The sequence below is a fragment of the Ursus americanus genome, chromosome 12, assembly GCF_024610735.1.
Source record: "Ursus americanus isolate L20-20 chromosome 12, mUrsAme1.1.p, whole genome shotgun sequence".
NCBI lineage: Eukaryota > Metazoa > Chordata > Mammalia > Carnivora > Ursidae > Ursus > Ursus americanus.
In genome coordinates this window covers 57,121,816-57,149,651 of record NC_142138.1, presented here as the reverse complement: position 1 = coordinate 57,149,651, position 27,836 = coordinate 57,121,816, and the positions used below count along the sequence as shown (strand labels likewise).

At 45.2% G+C, this 27,836-nt stretch overlaps 1 protein-coding gene and 1 non-coding gene across 3 annotated transcripts; one reads left to right on the top strand and one right to left on the bottom strand.

Annotated features, from left to right (window-relative positions):
* Positions 1 to 27,777, bottom strand: FNDC7 (fibronectin type III domain containing 7). 2 transcript variants are annotated; one of them, XM_045801353.2, is made up of 12 exons: positions 27,622 to 27,777; positions 27,092 to 27,110; positions 21,395 to 21,649; positions 20,120 to 20,380; positions 16,542 to 16,799; positions 14,633 to 14,887; positions 13,065 to 13,322; positions 11,863 to 12,117; positions 10,450 to 10,704; positions 8,213 to 8,473; positions 4,975 to 5,004; positions 1 to 1,030 (listed from the first exon to the last, which is right to left on the bottom strand). In XM_045801353.2, exons 1-12 carry the CDS (start codon positions 27,682 to 27,684, stop codon positions 999 to 1,001), a joined length of 2,202 nt encoding a protein of 733 aa, XP_045657309.2. In that variant the 5' UTR covers positions 27,685 to 27,777; the 3' UTR covers positions 1 to 998. The 2 variants fall into 2 exon arrangements, with proteins under 2 accessions (XP_045657309.2, XP_087721876.1); XM_087865750.1 differs by lacking the exon at positions 10,450 to 10,704 and having other exon boundaries at positions 27,622 to 27,754.
* Positions 18,368 to 18,469, top strand: LOC123795463 (U6 spliceosomal RNA). Its single transcript, XR_006780512.2, has one exon. It is a non-coding gene; the product is annotated as a U6 spliceosomal RNA (small nuclear RNA).
* Positions 27,778 to 27,836: the final 59 nt, after the last annotated feature.

Genomic DNA, 27,836 nt, shown 5'->3' with positions numbered 1-27,836 from the left:
GCTCACACTATTTTTTAATAAGCCTTCAAAGGACAAACATTTTTCTAGGTACAACAGATTTATATGATATATCATTGTCTCTCCTCTCCAATGATAAAAACAGTGCAGTGTGAGCGGGGGATGTGACCAACAAGATCGATGGTCCTCCCCACAAAAGATGTGTGCATGTAAGCCTGCCACTGCGGAAGGCTTTGCCTTGGCTGTCCCTCCACTGAAGTCTTTGCACACTCACAACCTTGACTGCAATCCTTCCAGCAACAGGCCATCAGCTCTACTTGCCCAGATGCTCACGCAGGGGTAACATCACACGATGGTCTGGCTTGGCGAACACAATGAGCGGCTTGGCTTCCTCCTAACTTGAGATGAGGGTGTTTGCTACAACAGTTCGTCTTGGGAGCTGCTGCTCTCCCACCTACGCCAAGGTCCTGCTGGAGGTCTGCCTTGAGAGGAGCCGCGTCTCTGTGTGGTGACTTGATTTCAAGCTCTCCGGGAGTGATCACTTGCAGCCCTTGAATGGCAAGAAGGCTGCATGGCAAGCGCCAGTGTCCATGAAATAGCCAGGAAGTTGGATGTGAAATCTCAGAGATGGTTTCTGCTAAGTAGACCTTTTACGCTCCCAGAACTCTCCCAGTGTGTGAACTCAACTGTGGCAGTCTTCCGGAGCACTTTCTGGATTAATTTCTCTTCTGAGTGCTCTCCATAGCAGATCTTGAACTCCTGTGCAGGTGAAGACACACCTGACCTTGCTTACGTTCAGCAAGTGGAGTCAGAGTTGTCCTCGCAGAGGCCGAGAGAGCTTATCCTACGCTAGAGGCATTTTCGTATTCTAATAGAGCTTTTCCACATCTAATCACACTAACAAGTGAGTCAATCCTGCAAAAGATAGGGGAAGAATTTTTTTTTAAAACAAAGCCAAAAAACTTTGCCTTTAACTCATAGCCTTTCAATTTAAGTTACTCACTAGGTTAAGCCTCTGTTTTTATCCGTGGCTCGCTGTGTCATTCTGCATTTCTTTTCCCTCTGTAAATCACTGAAAGGGCCAGGACGGGAAGAAGCCACAAGATACATTAAACACGCAGACATCTTCTTAAATTAAAAAGCCCTCAATTGTCTCTGAGAGTTAGCTTAGTGTTTTGATTTGAACTGCTGTTTTTGTAGCACTTCACGGCCAGAAAACAGGAAATTAAGACAATCTGAACTGTTCAAAGGGCAAGAAGAAACTGACCAGTAAGTCCCAACTAACTAGGGTGCTTTAGGAAATGACCCCACCCACAGGCTCGTAGAGCTCAGACTGCCAACTCAGGACAAAGTACTTTCCTCTCTACCCCCAGGAAAATTTGCTGTGCTCTCAGACAGCCCACGTTTTACTGATTCAGGGGGCTGCGTAGGGACAACATAATAAACCCATTTAGCTGCTGAGGGAGTTTCGGGGAGGAAAATTCCCCTGAAAGTGCAGGTGAGGCTGGATGCTGAGGACAAAGAATGCCTCCACGGAGTGATGTCAGGCTACCTCCTGTTAGAGCCCTCTTGCCTCGGGTAGATGGTTTTTCCTTTCTCTTCCAACCTGAATCAAATTTCCAGCATCGGAGTAGCTTCTTTGAATTAGGGCTGTGGTTCTCAAACTTCAGCGTGCATCAGAATCACTCAGGGGGCTTGTTAAAACAAAGATTGCTGGGCCCCAGGCCTGGAATTTCTGACTCATCCCTCATTAGGTCTACGGTGGAGCCCCACAGATTGCACTTCTAAGAGGTTCCCAGATGTTGCTCATGCTGTTGGCTCGGGTACCACACTTTGAGAACCAGGGAATTAGGGTATTATGAGGACTGAGGTTACAATGCAAAGATCTTAGTTAGAAGTAGCAAACTGAAATGTTAATAACTGGCACATAATAGAGCATGAGATGAGCTTAAATGGATCCTGAACTAATAATAACTACCATTTATTAAGTGCTTTCTATGGGCCTATCATGGTGCCCCACAGTTTACCTCTCATTTAATCCTCATAACATCTGATGAATTGATTATTCCAATTTTCAGGAACCTGGGCTGAAGGAGGGTTGAAGCAACTTGCTTAAAGGTAAGTGATACTGGTGAGATTTGAACCCAGATTTGTCTCTTAAACAATCCATTCATGCTGTTGAAAAGCTTTAGGATAATCCAAGAGCCAAGGAAGATCAAAAGTCTTAGACCAAGAAGATTCCCAAGGCTTCCCTTGGCGTATCTGGGGGCCCCATGTCACCCGGCGACCTAATTGGATCAATCCTGTGTATATGGAGGAGAAATGCTGAAACTGGAGACAGCAGTTTTGAATTCCTCCCTAGATATGATGACGTTCATATGATGTAGAGACTGTCCAATGATCCGGCTCACTCTTATTTTTGAGAGTCTTGTAGGATCTACTTAAAGAGAGGGTCAGCTTCCAGGCTCAAGCCTGAACCTTGCTAGGGAAGGGAGAAGTGATGGCCAAGAGCAGCCCAGAGGGACAGAGAGAGGGGAGAGTAGTGACCTAGAGCGTTACTGCTTGAGCTCCAGGGTATCAGAATCACTGGGAACCTGATGGAAATACAGAGACCCAGACCCTATCCCACCTCAACAGGCCTGGGCATCTCCATTTTTAAAAAAGTAATCTCTACCCCCAACATGGGGCTCAAACTCAGGCCCCAAGATGGAGAGTTGCATGTTCTACCGACCGAGCCAGCCGGACAAGCCTCTACATTACTTATTCGCTCTCCAGGAGATTCTCATATACATCAAAGTTTGGGAATTAACACCTAAGCAGTGTTTCTCAAGTTTGAATAAGCGTATGAGTCACCTGAGGATTTAATAAATGAGAATGGGGCCTAAGATTGTACAGTAATAAAAAATTTTTCTGAAGATTTTTTTTAAGTAATCTCTACACCCAAGGTGGGGCTCAAATTCATAACCCTTGAGGTCAAGAGTCACATGCTCGCCTGACTGAGCCAGCCAGGTGCCCTCTGAGACTCTACACTGACCCAGCTTTCTGGTGAGGCTGGTGAGTAGCAAAGTCTATGAGTGATGGTTTTTAAGCATTTTTTAAAAAAGCATTGCCACTCTGTCTTTAACAAAATCTTAGGGAAGGCCTCTGTAACACACCACTCGTCTCCTGCCAGGGGCCCCCAGGTCACTTCTATTACCCCTCCGGGGCTCAGGGGAACACTGATTAAATACCCTCCTAATACTGGACATAGTTTCCAAAAATGCAGACCCAGGCCTGTGTACATTTCACTGAAGACCAGGGCTGGTGGTCATGAGTCCTCTGGGAGTTTTTTCTTTTTTTAATTTTCTTTTCTTTTCTTTTCTTTTCTTTTCTTTTCTTTTCTTTTCTTTTCTTTTCTTTTCTTTTCTTTTCTTTTCTTTTTAAAGATTTTATTTATTTATTCGACAGAGATAGAGACAGCCAGCGAAGGAGGGAACACAAACAGGGGGAGTGGGAGAGGAAGAAGCAGGCTCCCAGCGGAGGAGCCTGACGTGGGGCTTGATCCCATAATGCCAGGATCACGCCCTGAGCCGAAGGCAGGTGCTTAACCGCTGTGCCACCCAGGCACCCCCCTCTGGGAGTTTTTTAAAGTAATCTTTAATAATTTAGAAGTTTCCTCAGTTTGTTTTTAATAAGCCAGGCTGGTTTCCTGATAGTCGATGGAAACAAAAACCTTTTAAAAATAAATGGGCTTGTACTAATTTTAGACCTGCAGGTGGACAAGAATTGGAAAGTATGTGTCCTGCTGTCCTCAGAGAAGCAATGGACCAGGAGAGGAAACAGAGAATAGGCAGTGGAGGGAGACTCCAGGCCCAATTCCTGCCAGTGGAAAGAAGTGTTGGATGGGGAGCTGGCCCAAGCTGGGAGGCTCTCCTGTGGGGTTTACTGGTAGGAAACTTCATTTCCACTCCTACCCTCTGAGGTCAGCCATGTCTGACTGGGCAAGCGGTTCTGTGTGTGTGTTTGTGTGTGTGTGTGTGTCCGTGTCCGTCCTGTCTGTAGCTTGGGGTTGATGGTATTCCCTGGGGGTTTCCCAAGGCCCCAAACCAAGCAGGCCCCTGGAACACATGGTAAGGATGCCTTGTGAAGCAGCCCATGCCACTCATGGGGTCAGCACTCCCAGGTCCGTGGTCATCCCTGCAGACCCTCCCAAGAGTAGCCTCCATGAGCAGCTAGTAGCCTCCTAGCCGAGATCGGGCCTGAGCACAGCCAAGGAGGCGGTGAGGGTTATCCTTGCTCCAACTCCCCTTTAGCACCCCCGTTTCCTCCACTGGGCATGTCCACGCTTGCAAACTGGAAGCAGACACGCTGGCTCTTTGCAGGCTGTTAACAGATTGCCCTCTGACACCTGGCTGTTACCAGTGTGGTCAGACGCACAGCAGCGACGTCACCGGCATCACCTGGACCTTGTTAAGAGTGCAAAGTCTCAGATCCTCCCACACCTACCAAATCAGAATCTAGTTTTAACAAGGCCCCAGGGGATTTGCAGGCACACTAAAGTTTGAGAAGGTCTGCTCAAAAGCTGCAGTTCTCGGGCTTGGCTATGCTTTAGAATCACCTAAGGAGCTTTGAAAAATCCCGATGCCCAGACTTACCCCAGACCAATTAAATCAGATTTTGTGGGGATAAAGCCCAGGCACAATTACGTTTAAGCTCTCGAGGTGACTCACTGTCCCGCAGGGCCGGGAACCAGGCTCGGAAGTGCAGGATGAGGCAGCTGTCTCTACTGGACCGAATTTACATTTTCCTGTGGGACCCTGGGAGGCTGAAAAGACTTCCCAATGCAAAGGAATTCGTCTCAACTGATGGAATCTGAGGGGAGGCATTCTAATAGGGGAGAGAAGGTTGTGGGAGGAGAGGGCCAGAACCTCTCATGTCACAGAAGGAGTCAGCTTTGATTTCTACTTCATTTACATCAACCAAAAGAGCGACCCTGAACATTCTCTTCCATTTTATCCATGAGAAAAAATGACTTACCCATTCCAAGTGTACTTCCAGAGCAGGTTACTGTAATGAATAACAACAAAGGCATTTAAAATATATTAACTGACATATTTAAGATGGTGAAGATATTAAAAAAAAAAAAGATGGCGAAGGTATAACTTAAAGAATAATGGGGTAGTCAACCAAAGAATGAATAAAACCCAGCTTGAGTGATAAAGCTACGAGCCGTATGACCTTGGGCAAGTCGCTTCACTTTTGTGTTTTAGTTTATCTGTAAAGTGGTAAGAATTAGAATGCCAACCTCATAAGGTTGTTACAGGAATCACCTGAGTTATATGGAGAGCTCTTAGGATAGTGCCGGGCATATACCCTCAATAAATATTAGTCATTAGTATCATTTCTAGTATTGTCCTTATTATCAAAGGAAGGCATCACTGATATTGAAAAAAGGAAACCCAAAAAACAAAACCAAAAAATTTCCCCCAGACGCCTGGTTTCTACCAGAGAGCTGGAGCAAAAGTGGATTTCCTAACTTGAGTCTAGATACCCAGTCCTTACAAAGGTGGAGTGACTGCAGCCTTGAGACGGCCGGCATCCCACCAGAGGGTTTTAGAGCTCTAGCCAACAGGGACTTCTGGTGGCTAGCACACTGGCTGTAGGCTCACAGGCAAACACAGAAACTCATTAATTCATGAATTTTTTAATTTAAAATATATTGGGGGATAGTTACGTGCTACGTGTTGAGAGTCCAGAGATGACCATTTAGTAGGGAAAATAACACATTTTCAACTCACAGTCCTATGGTGTGGTAAAGATATGGGTGATGGGGGGGTCATAAAGGAGGGAGCAAGAAGCTAAATCAGCCTCTAGGAATTGGAGAAGACTTCACAGAGGAGAGGGAATTGGTGCTGGTGGAGTTCCCTTGATGGAGGTGAAATTCCAGCAAAGAGAAGAGTACTGCCTCAGCTCAGAAGCGCGATACGGCGTTAAGTAAGTGTGTGGTGCAGGCAGGGGAGTGTGAAGGATCATGACCTGAGCCAACGGCAGACGCTTAGCCGACTGAACCACCGAGGAACCCCTATTTTTAATTTTTTTTAAAGATTTTATTTATTTATTCGACAGAGATAGAGACAGCCAGCGAGAGAGGGAACACAAGCAGGGGGAGTGGGAGAGGAAGAAGCAGGCTCATAGCGGAAGAGCCTGATGTGGGGCTCGATCCCATAACGCCGGGATCACGCCCTGAGCCGAAGGCAGACGCTTAACCGCTGTGCCACCCAGGCGCCCCCTATTTTTAATTTTTTAATGTGGCTACTAGAAAATTTAAATCTTTTCATACATGGCTTGCTTTAAATATCTACTGCACAGTGCTGGTGTAGGAAGACCAACTGCAGACAAAGTAGGAGGAGCCTTGAATGCCACGCTCAAAGTACTGACTTCTATCCTATCGGGCAGTGCAACACTTTGAGGACTTTGAAGCATAAAAGAAACACAGTTGGATCGATGTCCTGGAATGACAACTCTGGTAATAGTATGGAGGCTGGCGTGAGCTCAGGAAGACAAGACTGGTGCAGTATTCTAGGGGAGAAGTGGTGAGGGCCTATCATATAGCTGTGGGTATAGGAGAGAGAAGTTGGATTTAGAAACCATCATGAGGGACGCCTGGGTGGCTCATTCGGTCTAGCAGCTGTCTTGGCTCAGGTCATGACCTTGTGGTCCTGAGATTGAGCCCTGCATCCGGGGAGTCTACTTCTCCCTCTGCCCCTCCCCCCATCCATGCACTCTCTCTCTCTCAAATAAATAAAAAAATCTTAAAAAAAATAAATTAAAACCACCATGAAGGGTGATTGGCTGGCTCAGTTGGAAGAGCATGTGACCCTTGAATTTGGGGTTGTGAGTTTGAACCCCATGTTCGGTGAGAGATTACTTTAAAAAGTTAAAAAAAAAAACCATCATGAAGTGAACAGGACAGGACTTGGAGACCCTGAGATATGGAGGGTAAGGGAGAGGGAAGCTGACTCCCAGGTTTCCAGCTCTCATACCCAAAACAAGGATGCTGGGAGGAAGATTAGAAACTGCAGGAGAAGGTCAGAAGTTCCCTTTGGCCCTGATGAGTTGAAATGCCTGGGGCACCTCCAGGTAGAGGTATAAGAATATGAATTTAGGGGTTAGAAGAAGAGAAGGGTTATAGATAGAGATATGGGAGCCTGGAAGCTTTGGTTTTTTCATCTATAAATTGGAGATAATAAAATTTGTTGAATCTAACTCAGAGAGTTATTTTAAGCATTCAATGAGCTACCGAATGTGAAAACACTTGATAAACTGTAAAACATAATGCAGATAGAATGAAGCACTGTTATCGAGCAAAAGTCTCTTTTTCCTGAAGAGCTGAACCTCACCCCAAGAACCTATTTCTGTCCCTTCCTATCGGGTACTCTGGGCCAGCTTGTCCTGTGGACAAGATAATGAAAAAATAAGGAATCAGAGCATGACAGGCAAGGGCAGCAAGAACACCAGCAAGAGGAAGTGGCCTGCTTCTGTCCAGGGGCCATCTGGGTTTTCTTGTCACCTGTGCGCAATTGGGGACTTTAGATTCTGGTTATCAGTAAAGGTTTCTGAACCAATATTTATTCCTCTTCTTGTGATCACCTATAAAGTTCCAGGGCCTTATCATCTCTTTTCTTTAAAACATTTTTTTTTTTTAGAAATACGTGAAAAATATATGACTATGCCCTGGGCAAGGTAGCAGAAGGTGCTGGAATACAGAGCAGGAGAATTGCTAATGTTTCTCCGCCAGCTCTGGTGAGATGGCAGGTGCTGACAGTCTTGTTTGTGATCACAGACTGCCTGCCCACTCATATTTCCAAACCTAGCTTATGATTTATAAATTCCTTTTTTTTTTTCTGATCCTCCAACTTCTCAGTCATAAGTCTGAAACAAAGATTCAAGTCTCTTAATTTTCAACGTTTTAGGGTCTTTCATGATCTCTGAGACTATGTTAAAAATCTATTCCCAAATCTCAAAGCAGAAGATCATTTTAAATCTGCTTTACTATTTAAACAACAAGCATCTGGTCCTTTTTCTGAAAAGAAAGGGATGATGAAGAGAGGAGTGTCTCCGAATCATATGCTAAGAAAGCTTCACAATTCCAAAGAAGCTTGAGGTCCCGTAGCTTTGACCTTCCTACCTAGCCAATAAGTGTGATTGCTCGGAGTCTTAATTCACAGATCGAGTTTAGGGTTAGTTTTAAATAAAGGGTTGTAACTTGCTCTACCTGAATATATTTTTTTGGGGCAGAAAGTAAGCTTCAGTCCTGTCTCAGCAACTGGTGAGACCATCACGGTATATACATCCCCACAGGGTATCTCGGTGACGTCACAGAAACTGAGGCCAGCGCTTGGAGTGCATGTGAAAATGCCTTTGGAACCATAGAGGTCAGTGCTGTAATTGACAGAGCCCCTGGAGGCTTGCCAGTAGATCCGAATGCCATTGGGGCCCAGCCTGTATAATTTCACTCCCAAAGGGCAGCAGGCACCTGAAGGGTAAAAACAAACAGACACAAATCACTACCCCGCCGTCAGATAAACGTGGCCCGTATTACTATGGGGAAACAATATAAGTACCCTAAATAATATATGATTAGCGCATCATTTGAAGGGGTACTCAGGTTCTTTCTATTGATTAGAAATCCATGTGTGGGGGTGAGGTGGGCCATGAATATTTAATAGAGAACAATAGTGAGCCCAAAAGTTCCCACTTGGCAGGTATACATTATATCTCAAACTATGGGAGTCAAATGCACAGGACCCTTGTCAAGAGCTTCCATAATGCCCTAGGTCCATATGGTTTTAATTGAAGAGACGCATTTTGCTTGCTGAGCAGCATGACGCCTGGGGAGCAGTCTCCCACCCGACAGTCAAGTGACCAGGCTTTGCTCATCCGCACTTCGTCCATGCTAGCTCCCCAGGTCCTTCTCTTTTTCTTTTCTAAATGCCTTGAGCAGGCCACACATTCTGTGTCAAGCAGGACACCAAATGGCGGGGTACTCAGTAACCAAGATAAAAATGCTGTTGTAGAATGATTAAAAAATTCAGTTAGAGGGGGCCTGGGTGGCGCAGTTGTTAAGCGTCTGCCTTCAGCTCAGGGCGTGATCCTGGCGTTATGGGATCGAGCCCCACATCAGGCTCCTCCACTATGAGCCTGCTTCCTCCTCTCCCACTCCCCCTGCTTGTGTTCCCTCTCTCGCTGGCTGTCTCTATCTCTGTCGAATAAATAAATAAAATCTTAAAAAAAATTCAGTTAGAGATAATTAGGTTCATTTGATTAAATCTTTCCTTTCTTGAAGAAGAAAAGAGTTTTTTACACGTGAAGATAAGCAGTGGGCTCTATCCCCAGAACTGGATATCAGGGTTAGAATTCAGGCAGCAAATCCAATGGAAAATCATGGATCCAAAGAAAGGATGACACACCTTGCATGTGTATAGCATGTTATAAATGCTTTCACATGATAGTTAGTACTCCTCTTACCGATGAGGAAACGGAATCAGGGAAGATAAGGCAACGCAGCTCATAAGAAGCCATGTCCCCAGGCTCCTGGTTGAAGACTCTTTCTACTGCCCCTGGGGTGGCAAAATTATATTTCCGCTCTCCCATCCCATGCCCTGGACAGATACAACTAACTGATCATTGTACTCTTTCTCATTAAAAAGGCATTTTCAGGGGGCACCTGGGTGGCGCAGTCGTTAAGCGTCTGCCTTCGGCTCAGGGCGTGATCCCGGGGTTACGGGACGAGCCCCACATCAGGCTCCTCTGCTGGAAGCCTGCTTCTTCCTCTCCCACTCCCCCTGCTTGTGTTCCCTCTCTCGTTGGCTGTCTCTCTGTCAAATAAATAAATAAAATCTTAAAAAAAAAAAGGCACTTTCAGGAGTTTTCTTTTCTCTTCTTTTCTTTTCCAAACCAGTGCTCCAAGCAGCCACTTCAGCGGACTAGACTCGTACAAGAGAATCTTATTTGCTAACCCTGTACCACTTCTACCTTCCCCTGCTACTCCCTAATGATTTGGTCTTTGTGAAGAACAAGACAGCGCTCTTCCAGCCTGTTGAAATAAGAAACCAGAGAAGGAGCCGGCGTGGTTTAGAAGAGAGAGGTAATAGCATGATATAATGAAAAGAAAATAATTCAAGCCAAATAGAATGTGTGACCTCAATGCTTTCTGGAAACTCTGCCAGACTGAGTTACTGTGCTGCGGGTAGCTGGGCTGTAGAGCAATCTGTCCTCCCTTCAGGGAAAGTATACCTGCACCGTGTTACCCAGGGAATCAATTCACCAACCCCCAACAGAAGCCTCTGAAGCTTTGAGGTTCTAAGTCAAGAGGAAAACTGTAACCATCTAGAAACTAATCAGAATCGGTAATGCTAGCTGGATGGAGAGGCAGCACCTTTTTAAATGAGAAAGAGGGGCTTGTGGCTGGATTTAGAATTGCTCCAGGGCTGGAGTTGAGAAGTCACTTACTGGAGGAGTAACTTTGGTAGGCACAGTCTGCAGTCACCCCGGTGGCACTAATCGCTTTTAAGGCCACCGTGTAATTGGTGCCACAGGAGACGCATCCCAGGAGGCACTGGTTTTGTTGGGTGAGACACTTCGACTGTCCGGCGTGTGACTCGAGAACGGTCACGTAAGTTCGGGCCCCGGTCGCAACAGTCCAGCTCACGTTGATTACTGACTGGGTGACCTGAGTTACTGTCAGCCCAGCTGGACAGCATGGCACTTAGGTGGGGAAAAAGAGAAAGAATTGGGATTTGGTGTGGAAAACAACCAAGAGTGGTATTTTGTCTGTATTTCATTCAATATCCTAAATTTCTCAAAACCTTCCACCGTTAATCAAAATCTCCTTTTGTTAAGCAAAATTTCATTCCCTCTGATACGTTATTTAACATCAAGTGTACGTAGGGGGTGCTCTCCCCAAGAACGCGGAGCACTAATTAGCTGCGGGTAATGTGAGTTCCAATTTTTTTCAGAATAAGGAAGAAATCCTTTGTTGTTCCTCAACATTAGCAATCTCGGTTGCAAATTCCAAAGCAATGGCTGCATTCACCTCTTCTCTCAATATAACATTTCATAGCCTTTACAATTAAATGTATTTTACCTTTTTCGTGCATTTCATAGTGCACAATTGATATAAAAGCTTGTAATATTTTTAGCCACTTAAGAATAGCACAGCCAATTCTCAATTTTTCAGGCGCCCATGATTCAGGATATAGGATATCTAGAATCTTCCTGAGTATTTGTCTCTGTTCTGCTGCTTTTTACGTTCCAACTTTTATAGTCCAAAGTGCCATGCATTGTACATAAGAGAAAATAATGTCCAAAGGCTTTAAGTAATTTGCTAAATTGGCCTCACACCCAGCGCTATGAAGCAGGAATAGCATTCTCTTATCAAGCTCTTACTATGTATCAGGCACCGTGCTAAGTACTTGCAGCACTAACATTCACCCCCCCACTCCCCCCCAGGAATCCATGATCTGCCTTTTACCAATTAGAAAACAGAAATTCAGAAAGCATTTTATACAGGAAGATTTGAAAGGGCTGGGCCAAAGAAAGAAAAAACAAGCCAGCTCATTTGGTCACCTGCTGGTAGCTTTGGGAGTTTATGTCTTAGAGGAGTATGAATTCAAAAGCGTGTTTTGTAGAGTCAATGTCTTCCTCCTTCGATGTCAGCATATGAATATATTAGAGTTGGCTGATGATACTTTTACAGAAACTGTGTCCCAGTATTGCAAGTTTTATCTTCTGAGACTGGGGCTGTTTATGAGTCTAATGGACTTCTATCACACTCAGGGCGGATCCGATGAGAACGTGTGCGTCCTATAGCCATATCGAAGGACCACACTGAAGTCAGCGTTCAGGCTGGTGGCTGGTACCTACCTGTTTCTAGGGGCACACTGTAGCTGGGCAGGCTCCGGCCGGCCTGTGTTTCGGCCACCGCGGTGACGGAGAACACCGAGCCGCAGGGCAGCCCCGCCATGGTGCAGGACTCGCCCCTGCTGCTGCACCGAAACAGCCCTTTCTCCCCCTGGGCAGTCACGGTATAAATGGCATCATTGTTCGTGGATTGCCAGTGCACGTTAATCGTGGAGAATGCATCCTTCGAAATGTTCTTTATCTCAGGACTGCAAGGAGCTAAGAGAGTTTAGATTATTAATTGAAACAGTGTGAGTCAAAAACAACAGGTGTGCCATTTGGTCTAAAACTGATCTTTCCCCCAAATGAGATCATCACTGCTTTCAACCAGACCAAGCACGTAGGCCAGATTCATAGAGCCTTTGTGGGGAAACATGGTATGAGGTTCCTACAGCATCGGACTCACTGGAAAATGTCAAGAGGCATTTTCAATTCCAAAAGCAAAAGCAATTAAGACAAACATTTGGGGTCTTGAGGCGCCTGGGTGGCTCAGTCGGTTAAGCGTCCAACTCTTTTTTAAAAGATTTTATTTATTTGAGAGAGAGAGAGAGAGAGAGAGCAAGCACAAGTGGTGAAGGAGGGTCAGAGGGAGAGGGAGAAGCAGGGAGCATGACGCAGGGCTTGATCTCAGGACCCCAAGATCACAACCTGAGCTGAAGGCAGACACTTAACCAACTGAGCCACCCAGGTGCCCAGCGTCCAACTCTCAATTTCCGCTCAGATCATGATCTCAGGGTTCTGAGATCAAGCCTCACATGGGGCTTGGTGTGGGTGCTGCTTAAGATTCTCTCCCTCCCTCTCCCTCTGCCCCTCCTCTCTACTAGCTCACTCTTTCTCTTTCTCTCTGCCTCTCTAAAAAAAGAAAGACAAATATTTGTGGGCTTAACCTTCATAGTGTAAATATGGACAAGCCCCCCAAAAGTCAGAGGAACTGAATGGCTGAAGTCATCACTGGGGAAACCTTTCATTCTTCCCGTGACCTTCTTTTTTGTTTTCTTTTCTTCCCACTTCCCCTGTTCTACCTTCTCTTCGGCCTCTCTGTAGTAAGATAAGGTCTCTAATGGTCCCCACAGAGTAGTTTTACACTTCTTACTTAACCCATGCCGAGGGCATAGCTGGGGTGAATTGTTCAAAGGTCAGTGAAGGAAGTCATAGCTGCATATTACCTGTGGTTATAAATTGGGACGTACACGACATATTGCTGCCCCGGACTTCGCTGAAGGAGTGCACTGTGATGTTGTACTTGGTGTCGCACTCTAGAGCTGAGAGGGTGCAAGCAGGAACAGTGTCATTGCACTCAACGACGGTGAACCCAGCTACAGCCTTGGTTTCATAAAGTTCAGCACCGCGGACAGGAGACCAGACGATCTCCACTCTGTCACTGGACACCAGCACGGGGTTAATGTCGGTAGGACAACAGGGAGCTGAAAGCAGCCCAGAGAGAGAATAGAGGTCAGTAAAGGAGTAATGATGTCAGAGGGACCCGACCTCCCAGCGCTCAGAGCCTCTGCCACCACTCTCCTAAAGTGCGGCAAGAACCTCCACGGGGCGCCTGGGGTGGCTCAGTCGGTTAAGTCTCCGACTCTTGATTTCGGCTCAGGTCATGATCTCAGGGTTGTGAGATCGAGCCCAGCGTTGGACTCCTGGCTGGATGTGGAGCCTGCTTAAGATTCTCTCTCTCCTGGGGCGCCTGGGTGGCTCAGTCAGTTAAGTGTCTGCATTCGGCTCGGGTCGTGATCTCAGTGTCCTAGGATCGAGCGCTGCACCAGGCTCCCTGCTCAGTGGGAAGTCTGCTTCTCCCTCTCCCTCTCCCCTCCCCTCCACCCCTGCTGTGCTCTCTTGCTCACTCTCTCTTTTTCTCAAATAAATTAATTAATAAAATCTTTAAAAAAAAAAGATTCTCTCTTTCCCTCTCCCTCTGTCCCTCTCCTCCCTCTCCGTCTCAAAAAAAGGTATATATATATATATATATATATATATATATATATATATATATATATATATATAGAGAATCTCCTACAGGTCTGTCCAGCTCAGATCTTGGCCTAACACCCACTTCATAGAGCATAATTCCTCTCTGTATGACCTTCAAGGTCATTACAAGCTGCCTCCAGTCTACATGTTGAGCTGTGCCTCCCCCATCACCTGCCACACCAGTCTTCTCAATTCCCCACCCCACATATGCTCTCATTTCCCTATGCCTCAAAGACTGCTAAGACTCTACTGGAATGTTGTTCCCCTCTTCTGCATGAGAAAAATCATACCTAGCCTAACTGTCCGGATCCTATCTGTCTTTCCTGACACTAACCAGATAAGACTGAGGGCTGGAAGAGGGGGAAGCATCATTGTATTAGTAGATCTTAGAAGAGACCCTACATTAGGTCATGGACGAATTCTGACAAATGTCTAACTGGGCTCGGACTTTCTCTGGGATGAACTTGCCCCACCTACATTCCATCCACCCTTTAATATCCAGGTCAAGGGCACTCCTTCCGGAAGGCCCTTGTATGCTCTCTTTTCACTCCTAAGTCTTGCTTTCTTGTCAAGCTTGAGGCCAGGAAGCCAAAATGTCCTGATCTGGAAAGAACGCGAGAGGAGAGATTCTCTTTCTGTTCTTGGCCCTCGAATGAATCCCGGGTAGTCTATGTAAGTCAATTAGTGCAATAGGTGATTTATGCTGCAGCTGAGTTTAGTGACCCCAGCACTCCCTTTACAAGCATCAGGTGCAACTTACCTGTGGTGTAATTGAACACATCGCCCAGGGGACTCTGCCCTGCCTTGTTATAGGCAAAAACACTGATAAAGTAAGTGAAGCCACATTCAGATAAGAAATTGCACTGGGTGAAGGATGTGTTGCAGTGGACTTCCAAGCCATCATCGCTCTTCACAAAAGCCACATAGTAATCGCCCAGGTCTACATTGGACCAAGCCACAGACAGGTGGCCTGGAGGATCTTCTCGGATGGTCACTCTTCCAGGGGCACAGGCAACTAGGGAACAGTACGTAATGAACAGCTATGAGAGTCCTGCAGCAGATTTCCTTTATCTCACACAGTACGTGCTAGACCGTGTCAGAAGCAGGCACGGATCCCCTTGGTTAATACTGCCCGCGTTTCCGTGTGAAGGCAGTGACAGGATCAGCACAGCGTGAAGGAAGGAATCTTATTCTTTCGAGCTCTACGCTTTTAAAATTTTAGCCGTCTCTAGCGGCAATCTTCCTAAAATACATTCCACAACTCTGGAACCCAGAAAACACACAGCACTTTCTAAACATAGTTCTTTTATCGATCGGCGTGGGTCGTTGCCATGATCCTGACTGTTCCCTACACAAAGTGCGGTGGTGTCTCCCGACCGTAGTAAACATGCAGGATTCAATTCCTTCCATGGCGCTTTACCCCGGCTGCACATTAGAATTAACTGAAGAGCTTTCACAAACTAGTCATACCCAGACTCCATTCCCAGCAGCTCCCATTTCACTGGTCTTGGGTGGATTTTTTAAAAACTCCCCAGATTCTCTTAATGTGTATCCAAGGTTGGGAAACTGCATGGTTCTCTCCTGCATGAGATGGACTGACTTGGATCTGCTGTGCTTTGTAAAGTGGTTTCTTATCTCTTCCTTCACGCTCAGCTATAACCACTCCTAACATGCCATCCAGAGTGAATTACAGCTGTCAAAAGAGAAGCCAAATCACCAGGGGTGCTCTCGGGGACCTTAATTTAACAGAACCCTAGGCGACAGTGGATATGAGGGCTTGGCTGTACTTTCTCCCTGCGAGATACAGTGCATCAGCCTGGGGACGGTTCTTTTCCTCTCTGTTCAGAAGCCTTTTACGCTTGGAGTGGTGCAGTTGTGGCTAAAGGGAGCATTACTGTGAAGAGCTACATTTTCTTTGGCCGAGAGGACTAAAATCAGGCCATCCTGGGCTTGAATCCTAGCTCTAACACCTATTATTGGTGAGCATTTGGAAAAATTAGTTCACCTCTCAGACCTAAAATTGTTCTATCTAAGAAGGAGACAATAGAGCCTACCTCATTATGCTGTCATGAAAATTAAGTAAAATAATGTATTTATAGTGCCTGGTACAAAGTCAGTCTTCGCTTTGGTGTTCATTCCCATCACCAAAACATAAGATGTTTCTAAATAGAGGAGTAAACCTCCACATATGTCAGCCTTTACTTCTCTGATAAGATGAAAATGGGAAGATATTTATACACATACTAAGAATTATAGACCGCCCTTCTTTATCTTAAAAAATAGCTCCCACCAGGCCTGGGTCTGTGAAGCGTGCGGTAAGGAAGCGGCTGCTATCTCTGCACACTTAGAACTGTGTACCCCTCCAGCTGGATCTTAGAATTGTACAACTTTACAAAGGATAAAGGAAATTAATTAATGATAGACTAGAATAGGAGCCAGGACTCCTACCAATTTTCAAAGAGATGCTATTTCCAATGCCTGATATCTGGTGTCACGATCGCATTATTAAAACTCATCGGAATGTCCAATTCAATGCTTTCATTTAGACCAGGCTTTCATGTTCACTGCTTCCAGAGTGTTCTGGAACATCAGCAGGTGATTCTTTGTTTCCCTTCTGGCAGTTTCCCTGGGTCGCCAGTCCCACAGTGATCTCACTCTTGTTTACGTACCAGTTTTTAGGGCCTCCGTAGAAGTTGATTTGCTAGAACCAGCGTCATTACTTGCTAAAACTGAAATGAGGTACTCAGTCCCACACCGGAGTGAGGAGATGGTACAGGTCCTGAGAGTTGTATGACAGCTCCGCTCTGAAGAGTCACTCAAAGCCATCACGGTATAGTTGAAAGCTCCTTCCGTTGGGGCCCATGAAACAGAGGCCTTCAGAGCCCCACTGTCAAAAGAGACCTGAATGTTGGCAGGGGCCCGAGGACCTAGATTTTTGAGAAACAATTAAGATTTTGCAGTAGCCTCAAGAACGCAAGTAAGATCTGGCCCAACAACATTGCAGAGCTTGGAGGATGAGGCTCCATGACAGTAGGAGATTTGCTAGTGCTTAGAGCAGAACATTGGGATTTAGGGTAACATGTCTGCCATTGACTGTGCAAACTCATAACTAGCTATGTGACCTTGGCCATGGTATTTAGTCTGTTATTTAATTTTTTTATCATCTGTAAAACGGATCTAATAAGATCAGTCCCTAGCACATATAGGTGGTGAATAAGCGTATTTTGCATGAATGAATCAGTGAATGCACAGCACAAGTGATCGAATAATTAAATGAAATTATAAATGTGAAGGGCCAAAAGGGCCATGTGGATATATTGTTATTATTAAGTGGTAGGTCAAATGTTCTGTTATTGATTGATGAAGCTGAATAGATTAGGCTTCAACAACATCCCTTCCTTCCTTTTTATTTCTATTTTTTGAAGATTTATTTATTTCATTTAGAGAGAGAGAAAGAGTGCAAGTGGGGGGAGGGGAGAGGGAGAGGGAGAGAATCTCAAGCAGACTCCCCGCTGAGCATGGAGCCCAGTGCAGGTCTCTATCCCATGACGCTAGAGATCATGACCTGAGCTGAAGTCAAGAGTCAGCCGCTTAACCAATTATAGAGTAGTCTCTACACCCAACTTGGGGCTTGAACTTACGACCCCAAGATCAAGAGTCATATGCTCCACCGACTGAGCCAGCCAGACACCCCTCCGTCCTTTACTTTTGACACCTGATAAGACTTTTTCTGTAAGAGCTTTTAGGTTATAACTGTTTCTAGAAGAGCAGACTTCCATTCCATTCTAAGTCAAAGGGAAGGAAGGAACGTATCTAGCGTGATGGTCACATATTAAGGTAGTCATTTTAGTGTCTCCCAAACCACTTCCCTTTACATTCTCAGAAATACCCCTTCCTTTTTTTTTTTTCAGGGTTATCCTCTTGAAAAAACTTGAGGAGTGTCCTCTTGGGCTGGGAGGAGAGAAATTGGCCTCAGTTACAGAATCTGTGCTGTAATGAGGCCCACCTGGCAGGCATTAGAGACCTCTTTGCACAGCATATGAGCAGAAAGCAGCACCTCCTGGACCCAGGGAAGGCCCCGTTCAAGGAAACAGACTCAACATGCTCAGCAAGGCAGGCACCTGCCATGGTCCCCCTATAGGCCATCTTCAAGGGCCCTTCCCCCGATTCGCGGTCAGCTTACCCGCAGAAACAGATCTGCTCTGGGGTGATTCCGGGCCCAAGGCTAGAAAGGGCCGCCTGCCGTATTTTAGAACAACCTGCCCTTCCCTCACGGGGTATGAGAAAGCCAGGAGAGATGAGTAGCGTAGTGGGGGGCTGTCAGGGGCTGAACTGAGTCCCCTCAAAATTCACACGTTGAAGTCCTAAGCCCTAGTACCTCCAACTGTCATCTTACTTGAAAACAGGGTCATAGTAGATGCAATCAGTTAAGAGGAGATCATTAGGGTGGGCCCTATCCAATATGACTGGTGTCCTTACAAAGACTGCTAACTTTGTGCTCGTTTCAGCAGCACACGTACTAAAATGGGGACGATATGGATTAGCACAGCCCCTGCACAAGGACGACAGGCAAAATCATGAGGCGCTTCATAAAAAAATAAATAAAAAGAAAATAAAATAATAAAAAGAGGAAGTCTGGACACAGGCACACGCGCCCAGGGAGAATGCCACGTGACTGTGAAGGGTGCCCTCTACAAGCCAAGGAGAAAGGCCTGGAGCAGATTCTTCCCTCGCAGCCCTGAGAAGGAACCGGCTGTGCCGATACTTGGATTTCAGACTTCTGGCTTCCAGGACTGGGAGACAATATGTTTTTGTTGTGTAAGTTCATTTGTGGTACTTTGTTAGGACAGAGCTCGCAAACTAATAGAGAGGCTAGCTCTAAACGCGACACAATTTTAAAACATGGGAAACGAATGAAGAGGAAGGCTTTAAGGAAACAGTCACTGTCCCTGTCCCTGTCCCCAGCCTGATGGAGAGGCTTCCTCCCGTGCCGCTCTGTGCCTACAAATCCTTCTCTCCAAGCACTTGATACACGGAGCTATAACCACTAATCTGTGCATTGCTCTCTCCCAAGACATACTCCGTTCTCGGAGTGTCGGGATTATGCTTTGATTTTGTTTCCCCATCAGCTAAAATATGCCCAACACGTAGTTAGCCCTTGATCATTGTCTGTGGAAAGAAAGAATGAATGGATGTCTAGGAAAAGGCCCAGGGACACTGGTTGATCACAGACATCCTGACTCACCAGGGCCATCCTGAATCACCTTCGGGCCACCTTGTTAGGATTTCACCGGAAAGAAGTATTTTAAAGGCAAACCCGTTTCTCCCCGAGTTTCTGTCTTGACCCGTAGATAATGGGGCTGCCACTCCCCTCCAAACTTCCACTTCCCTCTGGTTTCTTTCCACCCTTTCCTTGGTCCTCTCCAAGGGATGAGCTAGCTTATCTGTTTGGTGAGAGTCTAGCATCTATTAGACCATATTGTTAGTGGATGGATGGCTTACTCTGCCTTGAAAAAGGGAAAAAATCTCTCTCCTTCCCTCTCTCTCCTTCTCATTCTTTGGGCTTGCTCCAGAAGCTTGGGGTGGGCTTCCACTTATCAGGCAGTAGGATCCCCTGGTTGGGGTACCCCTGCCATGGGGATGGTGAGAGAACACACACCGTGCTCCAGCTTCTCAGCCTACACCTGGAGGGGAGGTGATGGGAAGCCCCGTGTTGACCTCAGGCCTAGGTTGAAGTTTGGGGAAATATATCTGAACCTCTGACTCCCACCACAGCGTTAAGTACTGCAACAACAGGAACTTGTTTTGTTTGCTGCTGCATTTCTAGAACAATGCTCACTCAAAGTGGTCCCACACTCACTAAATGTCTACTGAATCAATGAATTCCTGTTTGTCCCAATTCTTCTTGTTTATGCTGTTGGTCTGAACCTAGAAAGGGTATGGGAGACTGATAACCCTACCAGAGATCATCTCCTGCTGTGTGATACCGAATGCATGTGCTTGGAAGTAAGCGGGCTATCCAGGAGGGAGGGGCCGCGCTCTGAGTGCTCGGAGCAGCCTGTCTTTGTCAGCCTTTCGAATACGGAGGAGGAACAGTCAAGGCACTATAAATACACTCATAATACATGTAAATATCTGCTGCCAGCTGCTCTGTACTTATCACTTAACACCACTCCTGATGGCTACAATAGAGCCCCTCTCATCAGCCAAAGGGAGATTGCTGGCGGCTGAGCTGGGGAGTTCTTACTTGTTCTCTGATTGCAGGTGGAGTCATCCCCAGGCGTTCCATTGGCATTCCACGCGTAGGCCTTTATGGTGTAGAGAGTCCCAGCTTCTAAACTGCCGAATGTCAAGGAGGTGTTTGTGGTATTCTCTCTCCATATTCTACCCAAACCGTTCGCTCGCATGATGGACACAGAGAACCCAATTGCCATATATACAGCTTCCCACTGCACTAGGATAGAGTCTGGACTTGGAGAGCTTACTTCTAGAATTGGTGCGGCCAACACTACAAAGACAAAACACATGCGTTTGCAGTGGAGGATAATTCAAATCTGGGAATAAGTAATTTGAAGTTGATCATCGTATTATGAAATAATTATCTGCTTTGCAAAAGGATTTACAGCAGTGTTCTATTAAATAAGGGTTTCATCTAGGTAATTAAACAAACATTAATTAATTTTAAATACTTATTAATAATTAAATAAATATTAAATAATCTAAGTGTGTATTAATCATAAATGACTCGGCAGAGGAATGGGGAACAGAAAAACTCTAATATTAGGCATTACGTTCAACTGGAGGTTTGTAAGAAATTATATAAAACATCCCTGTAATTACAGTTTAACTCAATGGGGGAAATGATGGTTCATAATATTTTAATGTGCACACAACCTTTCGGAAATATGCCTATGTACAGTTTTATCAAATCAATTTAAGTAATGCTGATGACAAACTCTAAACGTTTTTATTTTAAGTAAGTCAAAATGTAGCAAAATCCCTTCTATGTGTTCTTTATTTAGCATGGTCTTCGTGGATAACTGAGGTTAAAAACAGAAATCCCAGGGCGCCTAGGTGGCACAGCGGTTAAGCGTCTGCCTTCGGCTCCGGGAGTGATCCCGGCGTTATGGGATCGAGCCCCACATCAGGCTCCTCCGCTATGAGCCTGCTTCTTCCTCTCCCACTCCCCCTGCTTGTGTTCCCTCTCTCGCTGGCTCTCTCTATCTCTGTCGAATAAAATAAAATAAAATCTTAAAAAAAAAAACAACAGAAATCCCTTTTTCAGAGATTTAAAAGCAGGGATATTCTTAAAGATGCCCAGAAATGGGTTTTATTTTCCAAAGCATCTGGAATTTAAATACCACCTCCTCCACCGATATCTGAATTGCCAGACACATCATTTGGTGGCTTTCGCCTCTGGGCCCTGAATCGTAGGCAGTCACATGACACACAATTATATCATGTACGGGACGCGTGACCCAGGTCCCAGGCATCACTCAGCAGAGGATGGGCACCCAGCTACCTGTCTTTGCCTGCTTCGGAGGCGATGCTTGGCTTCTCCCAGCAGCACTGATGGATCTGACGGTGATCTGATACACGGTCGCAGCTTTCAGGCCTGTCACAGTGCCGGGGGAATTGGCCACCATGGTTTCAATGACAGTGTCTCCATCTTCTGCCGTGAGGAGGTAACTGGTGGCCCCTGGCACTGTGGCCCATTCCACAGTGATACTGTTGCTGATTTTTGAATAGGCCTGATTGATAGTGGGTATTTCGGGAGCTGAAAGAGATTTTGAAGACTTTATACATTTATGTATTTATTTATTTTAGAGAGAGGGAGAGAGAGAGTGTGTGCATGAGCGGGGGGGGGGGGCAAAGGGAGGGAGAGAATCCCAAGCAGACTCCATGCTGAGCATGGGCCCAACACAGGGCTCCCTCTCACGACCCTGAGATTGTGACCTGAGTGGAAATTAAGAGTCAGATGCCTAGGGGCACCTGGGTGGCACAGCGGTTAAGCGTCTGCCTTCGGCTCAGGGCGTGATCCCAGCGTTATGGGATCGAGCCCCGCATCAGGCTCCTCCGCTATGAGCCTGCTTCTTCCTCTTCCACTCCCCCTGCTTGTGTTCCCTCTCTCGCTGGCTGTCTCTATCTGTGTTAAATAAATAAATAAAATCTTTAAAAAATAAAAAAAGAGTCAGATGCCTAACCGACTGAGCTACCCAAGCACCTGCTGGAAGAGATTTTGAAGTTGCACATTAGCTAGGATACCTATGAAGATTAACCGACTGAGCTACCCAGGCACCCGCTGGAAGAGATTTTGAAGTTGCACATTAGCTAGGATACCTATGAAGATTATTTCTTTCATCGTTTTGCTTTTCAGACTAAATCATTTTTACGTCATCCTTTAGACATCATTTTCTTTTTTTTTTTTAAGATTTTATTTTTAGGGGTGCCTGGGTGATGCAATCAGTAAGTGTCTCTAGGTTTCTGCTCAGGTCATGATCTCGGGGTCCTGGGATTGAGCCCCGCATCAGGCTTGGTACTCAGCCAGGAGTCTGCTTGATATTCTCTCTCTCTCCCTCTGCCCCTCCCCCTGCTTGCACTCTCTCTATCTCGCTCTCTAAATAAGTAAGTAAATAAATAAATCTTAAAAAAAAAAGATTTTATTTTTAAAGAATCTCTACACCCAGTGAGGGGCTTGAACTCACAACCCCAAGATCAAGAGTCCCAATGCTCTACCGACTGAGTCAGCCAGGCACCCTTGCCCTTCAGGATCAAGACAAAACGGAGAAAAAGAAAGGCAGAGCTATTCTCCAGAAGAGAGCCAGAAAGCTCAAAGCTCTCATTCAAGAACAGGATTTCAAAGAGATTTTTCCCAGTTGCCTCTAGGATATTTTGCACTTTTTGTACTTTTCGAAGAGTTAAATCAGAGTGGGGCTCAAAGAGTGGGGACCCTGGCTGGCCCAGTCGGTGGAGCACGTGACCCTTGATCTGGGGTTGTGAGTTCGAGCCCCACATTGGGCGCAGAGCCTACTAAAAAACAAACAAACAAAAAAACCAGTGGGGCGTGATTGTGGGAAAGAACTCTGAGAAAAGGAAAGAGTCACCGAGAGGCTTCACTCTAGAGGCTTCTACTCTGGTGTGGCACTCTGTGAATTCCCGGGCCTGCTCTGCCGCCACTAGTCTCCCCTCCTTGCCCCTCACCCTGCTCCGCTGCCTCGGCCTGATGGCGAGGGTCCCACCGCTGCAGCTGTTATGTCTCCATCTCACTCCATCACTTGCACATTTCCCAAATGGAAGAAGTGGAAGAATTGAGTTGTTTTAGGATTGCTCAATTGTACTTGCATATTATCAGCTTAGAACCATTTTTAGATTCTTCTATATGAAATAAAAATCAACTTTATTCTCCCCTTCTCCATCAAAACATCTGCCCCAGCATAAGAACGAGATGCTGTGGGGCCCTCCTCGTCCGGGCCAGGCCATGGTCTGTCTGAGGGATATGAATGCTTATGTCAGGAGTGTATACACTTCCTACGCTCTGGGGCAGGGGTAGGAGATACAGCATGCTGGAGATTTACTACATTGCAAAAATCACAGACGCAGAAAATGCCCTGGGTATAGGAGGTCCAAGTGGAAGGGAAGTTCACATAGAAATAGCTGGTTTTATGAGGGACTATGGACTATGAGAAACAAACTGAGGGCTTCAGAGGGGAGGGGGGTGGGGGAATGGGATAGACCGGTGATGGGTAGTAAGGAGGGCACATATTACATGGTGCACTGGGTGTTATACACAACTAATGAATCATCGAGCCTTACATCGAAAACCGGGAATGTACTGTAAGGTGACTAACATAATATAATAAAAAATCATTATTAAAAAATAAATAAATAAATAAATAAATAAATAAATAAATAAAAGAAATAGCTGGTTTTAAGTTTGGAACTGGCACTTAGCCTTTTCTGTTCAATGATACTGCATTTGCTGGGTAAAATCCCTATATACTAAATTCCAAACCAAACTACAGGGCAAAGAGGAGAAAAAGTAAATACAGACCACACGTGTGATTTACCAGTATCAACTCCCTCCCCCAGCAGACCCCCACCGGCCGAATCCCTCTGTGCATGACACAGACAACCTTCTCTTTCTGCACCAATTGCCCAGAGAGCTGGCTTTGGCAGCAACTCAGAAATAGCCATGCTGCAAGACTGAACAAAGTCTCCACTGTGCACTGGCCAGGCATTCCTTGAACATCACCCAGGACTGCTCCTTTGCCATCAAAAGAAAACTATGAAAGTCGTATGTGCTGGGGAAAAGTTGCAGACCTGCACATCTTAGCCATTTGCCAGCAGAAGGTGACTCTGCAGGAAGCATCCACGTCCCCTCTCCCCTGCAGGATAGAAAGCCCCACCAAGGGGCCTGGGTGGCACAGTTCGTTAAGCATCTGGCTCTTTGTTTCGGCTGGGGTCATGATCTCAGGGCTGTGGGATTGAGCCCTGCAACTAGCTCCTTGCTCCGTGAGGAGTCTGCTTAAAATGACCTCTCCCTTTTCCCCTCCCCCTTTTCCCACTCTCTCTAAAGTAAATAAATAAATCTTTAAAAAATATATATTAAAAAAAAAAGAAAGCCCCAGTAAGGGCCCCACTTTCATCCCTCCAGTACACTCATCCCTTTTCTCTCCCAGTTATTTGTCCTGTGTCATTTGCCTTCTTTCCTCTAACTTTGTGATATCTCTCAACTCCGTTTTCCTTTGTTCCTGCGGTTTATCTTATCTCCTGCATCAGCTAGTCCTCTCCTGGGAATGGGTTAACTTCCTGGAGAAAAGACAACCCAACGAGCCAGAGCCATCGATAGACAGGGCCCGACAGCGCATTCCTGGAGTGGTTTGAGAGGCATCTGAAAGGCTAGCATGACATAGACTGTGTCCTCGCAGGCCCACCAAGGGGCTGAGGGCGCCAGGGAACTTGCCCCATTGAAGTATGCTGCGAGGCATCCTTGCTCGGAAGGAGTAATGCATGAAGCCAGTGTCAGCGGGATCAAACACAGGTGCAAACCGCACAGGTCTGGATCCAGGAACTCCGGGCTGGAGCCCTGGCTCTGCCATCTACTTTTGCATGTGAATGTGTACAAGCCATTTAACCTCTTCTAGCCTCCGCTTTCTCCCTTGAGCATGCAGAATATTAATAATATCTACATTTTAGGATTTACTTTGAAATGTAAAATATCACAAAAAAAAGTGAAATATCTACATCTTAGGATTGTAATGATTAAGTAAAATAGTGTGTGTAAGGGCACTTTGAAAGGTGAGAAGGGTTAGTGTGTGCATGCCTCTGTGTGTGTGTGTGTGTGTGTGTGTGTGTGTGTGTGTGTGTGTGTGTACCAAGATGAGCAAGTTTTGGGTTTGGAAGAGCAGACCACATGGCACAACCATGGACAAGAGCCAGGGGAGGGGGGTCTGGGGTAAGCACAGGGGAGACAGATTGCCTGTGGTTCTAGGGCAGGATCTGAGCAGTAACAGCAGTGAGATATCAACACTTGTGTCCTGTGTTTCCTTGGAAGAGATGAGAAGCCCAAGTGGGGTGGGTAAGGCTCTGGGAATTAGCAGCAGTTCTTCCCTCTTTCCGAGTTCCGCGTTTGGCCCACTTAATGCTTTGATGAAAGAGATAACTTGGTTCTCTAGATTTGCAAGCAACCACTCTGACCAGTGACAAGTGAAAGCCTTTGCTTCTCAGCACCTGCGCGTTCTACCAGCTCACGGAGAGCTAAATTAGCTCACGCAGCCCCAGCGGCCAGACACAGAGCCTATTCCAGAGCCTGAAGAGAACCGTAATACACACACCCAAAAGGAAACCTCCTTTACAATGTCAATAAAACACATCCCCTTTATTGGAAAGCCAGGGTGAGTCAACTAACAGCATCATCTCAGCCTGCCCCATTCTTTCTCTAAATGGTGTGGAGAGTGTGGGACTGAAAAGGGACCTGCTCTGAGGGCTCAGTGTGTCCTGTGTGTCCTGGGACCTTCTAAGAGACACAGAACTAGATTTTGTCCACCTAAAGGCCACTTCTAAAAAAAGTTACTTTGTATCTGGCCAACCAATCCTTTTCACTGCTTCATGGTCACTCCTGAAGTTTTCTCAAGAATACGGTAAGTAAATAAAAATAAAGCATGAGATGATTTTTGAAAACTTATTGCACATGCATGAATTTTATGGGTCAGTCATATGTAACTATGCCAAATTTTAATGTTTTATTTTATTTTTAAAAAATACTCCCCCCAAAATACAAAAAAAAATTTACCCAATTTCGGGGGAGGCGCTACCTGGCTCAGTTGGTAGAGAATGCAACCCTTGATCTTGGGGTTCTGAGTTCGAGGTCCATGTAAGGTGTAGAATTAAAAAAAAAAAATCTTAAAAACCACCCAATTTTTAGATTGCCTTATTTACACTTCGTTTTCTGTGGTATAGACAAAATAATAAGTAAAAATTGTTCTCATTTATGTTGAATTGCCATGAGATTTTTTACTGGTGATATAATATAATCAATATAATCAATATTACATGAGTCCTCTAAATAATCAAAATAAAATAATAATAATAATAATAAATAATCAAAATGAAAAGGGATAAGACTTAAATTTCTAGAATGGAGGAGCCAGGTGAGGTCTCTAGAGATATTATCTTTACCTTCAGTCATTCATTCAGGAAATATGATAAAAATATCTTTTTAAGAGAAAGCCTTTTTCTAGCTCTGAGTTATCATTTTCTGTGTTTTAAGGTGCACTATTAGAAGTGTAAAATCCTTTTTTATTAAAATAGAGAATCTTGAATTTCTATTCAAAAACATTTCTAGTTTTCTCCTCTAATTCTTTAGAAGACAAATAGGAAAATTATATAAATAAGACTCTTCACTATTTATGCTTAAAACTTTATTTCTTTGACTAGAATGATAATCATCATAATATTTTACTGATGGCTAAATGTATTTGAGAAAATTCATCACTACATGACTTTCTATCCATCTCGGTGCTCAATAGGAATATCTTATGAGGACTTGTAAGTTTGACCCATGTGTTTGTCTCACCAGTTAGAGTCACAGTGTGAGTGCTCAGAAGATGGTGAATATTTTTCCTGGTATAGCTTTTCTATTTCAGGGTAGCCCAAGAATTAACCATGGAAATTAACATCAAATATGGGGAGGGAAAGCTTGCGTTTCAAAAAACTTTACCTGTTTTTGCTGAAGCAACCTGAAAAGGAAAGTTTACAAAAATTAGAACCATGAAGAAAAATACCATTTGGGGAAATGTAAAATATAAATCAGAGCAGTAATAAATGTTTCACAACATTTTAATACCTAATGTGAGCAATATTTGAATCCATACAGAGCATTTATTTGCACAAATCATTTCCAAAACTCAAATCTACCACAAAGGAATCCTATTATAGAATTTAGAGGCTGGAGGCAGATCACATTACTATTTCATTTTTCTCCCTGAATCTGCCTATTGAACTAAGTCAGTAGCTGCTGACAGATTTTTCAAAAATCTTTGTTCTTAAAATATAATGATAATCTTGTTTTCTTTCTTTAGTAAACTGCATTAAATTTCAAATATGCAAAAATATACATTCTTCGTATGGTCCAAGAGTATTTTGTTTTTTATCCCCCCACCCTAGTCTCTCTCAAAAAAAAGAGAAAGGTAATAATGCCTTTTTTTTTTTTCCTAAATAGTTGCAGGTAGGTCGGAATTGTGAACTCACCATTTTAAGACAGATGAGGCTGAATCCAATCAAAGGCCAACATTTCTTGGGTCTACCAGCCATGCTGTTGGACCCAGCACTCACATGGCACACAACAGAGTGATCAGGGTCGTCTCGGGTCCCCAGGAGGACAGCACTGTTGGTCGCTGGGTTGCTGGGCAGCGATCCTGGGCAGTAGCTCCTCCCTGTTGGTGTGGAGCTGATCCATTACTGGG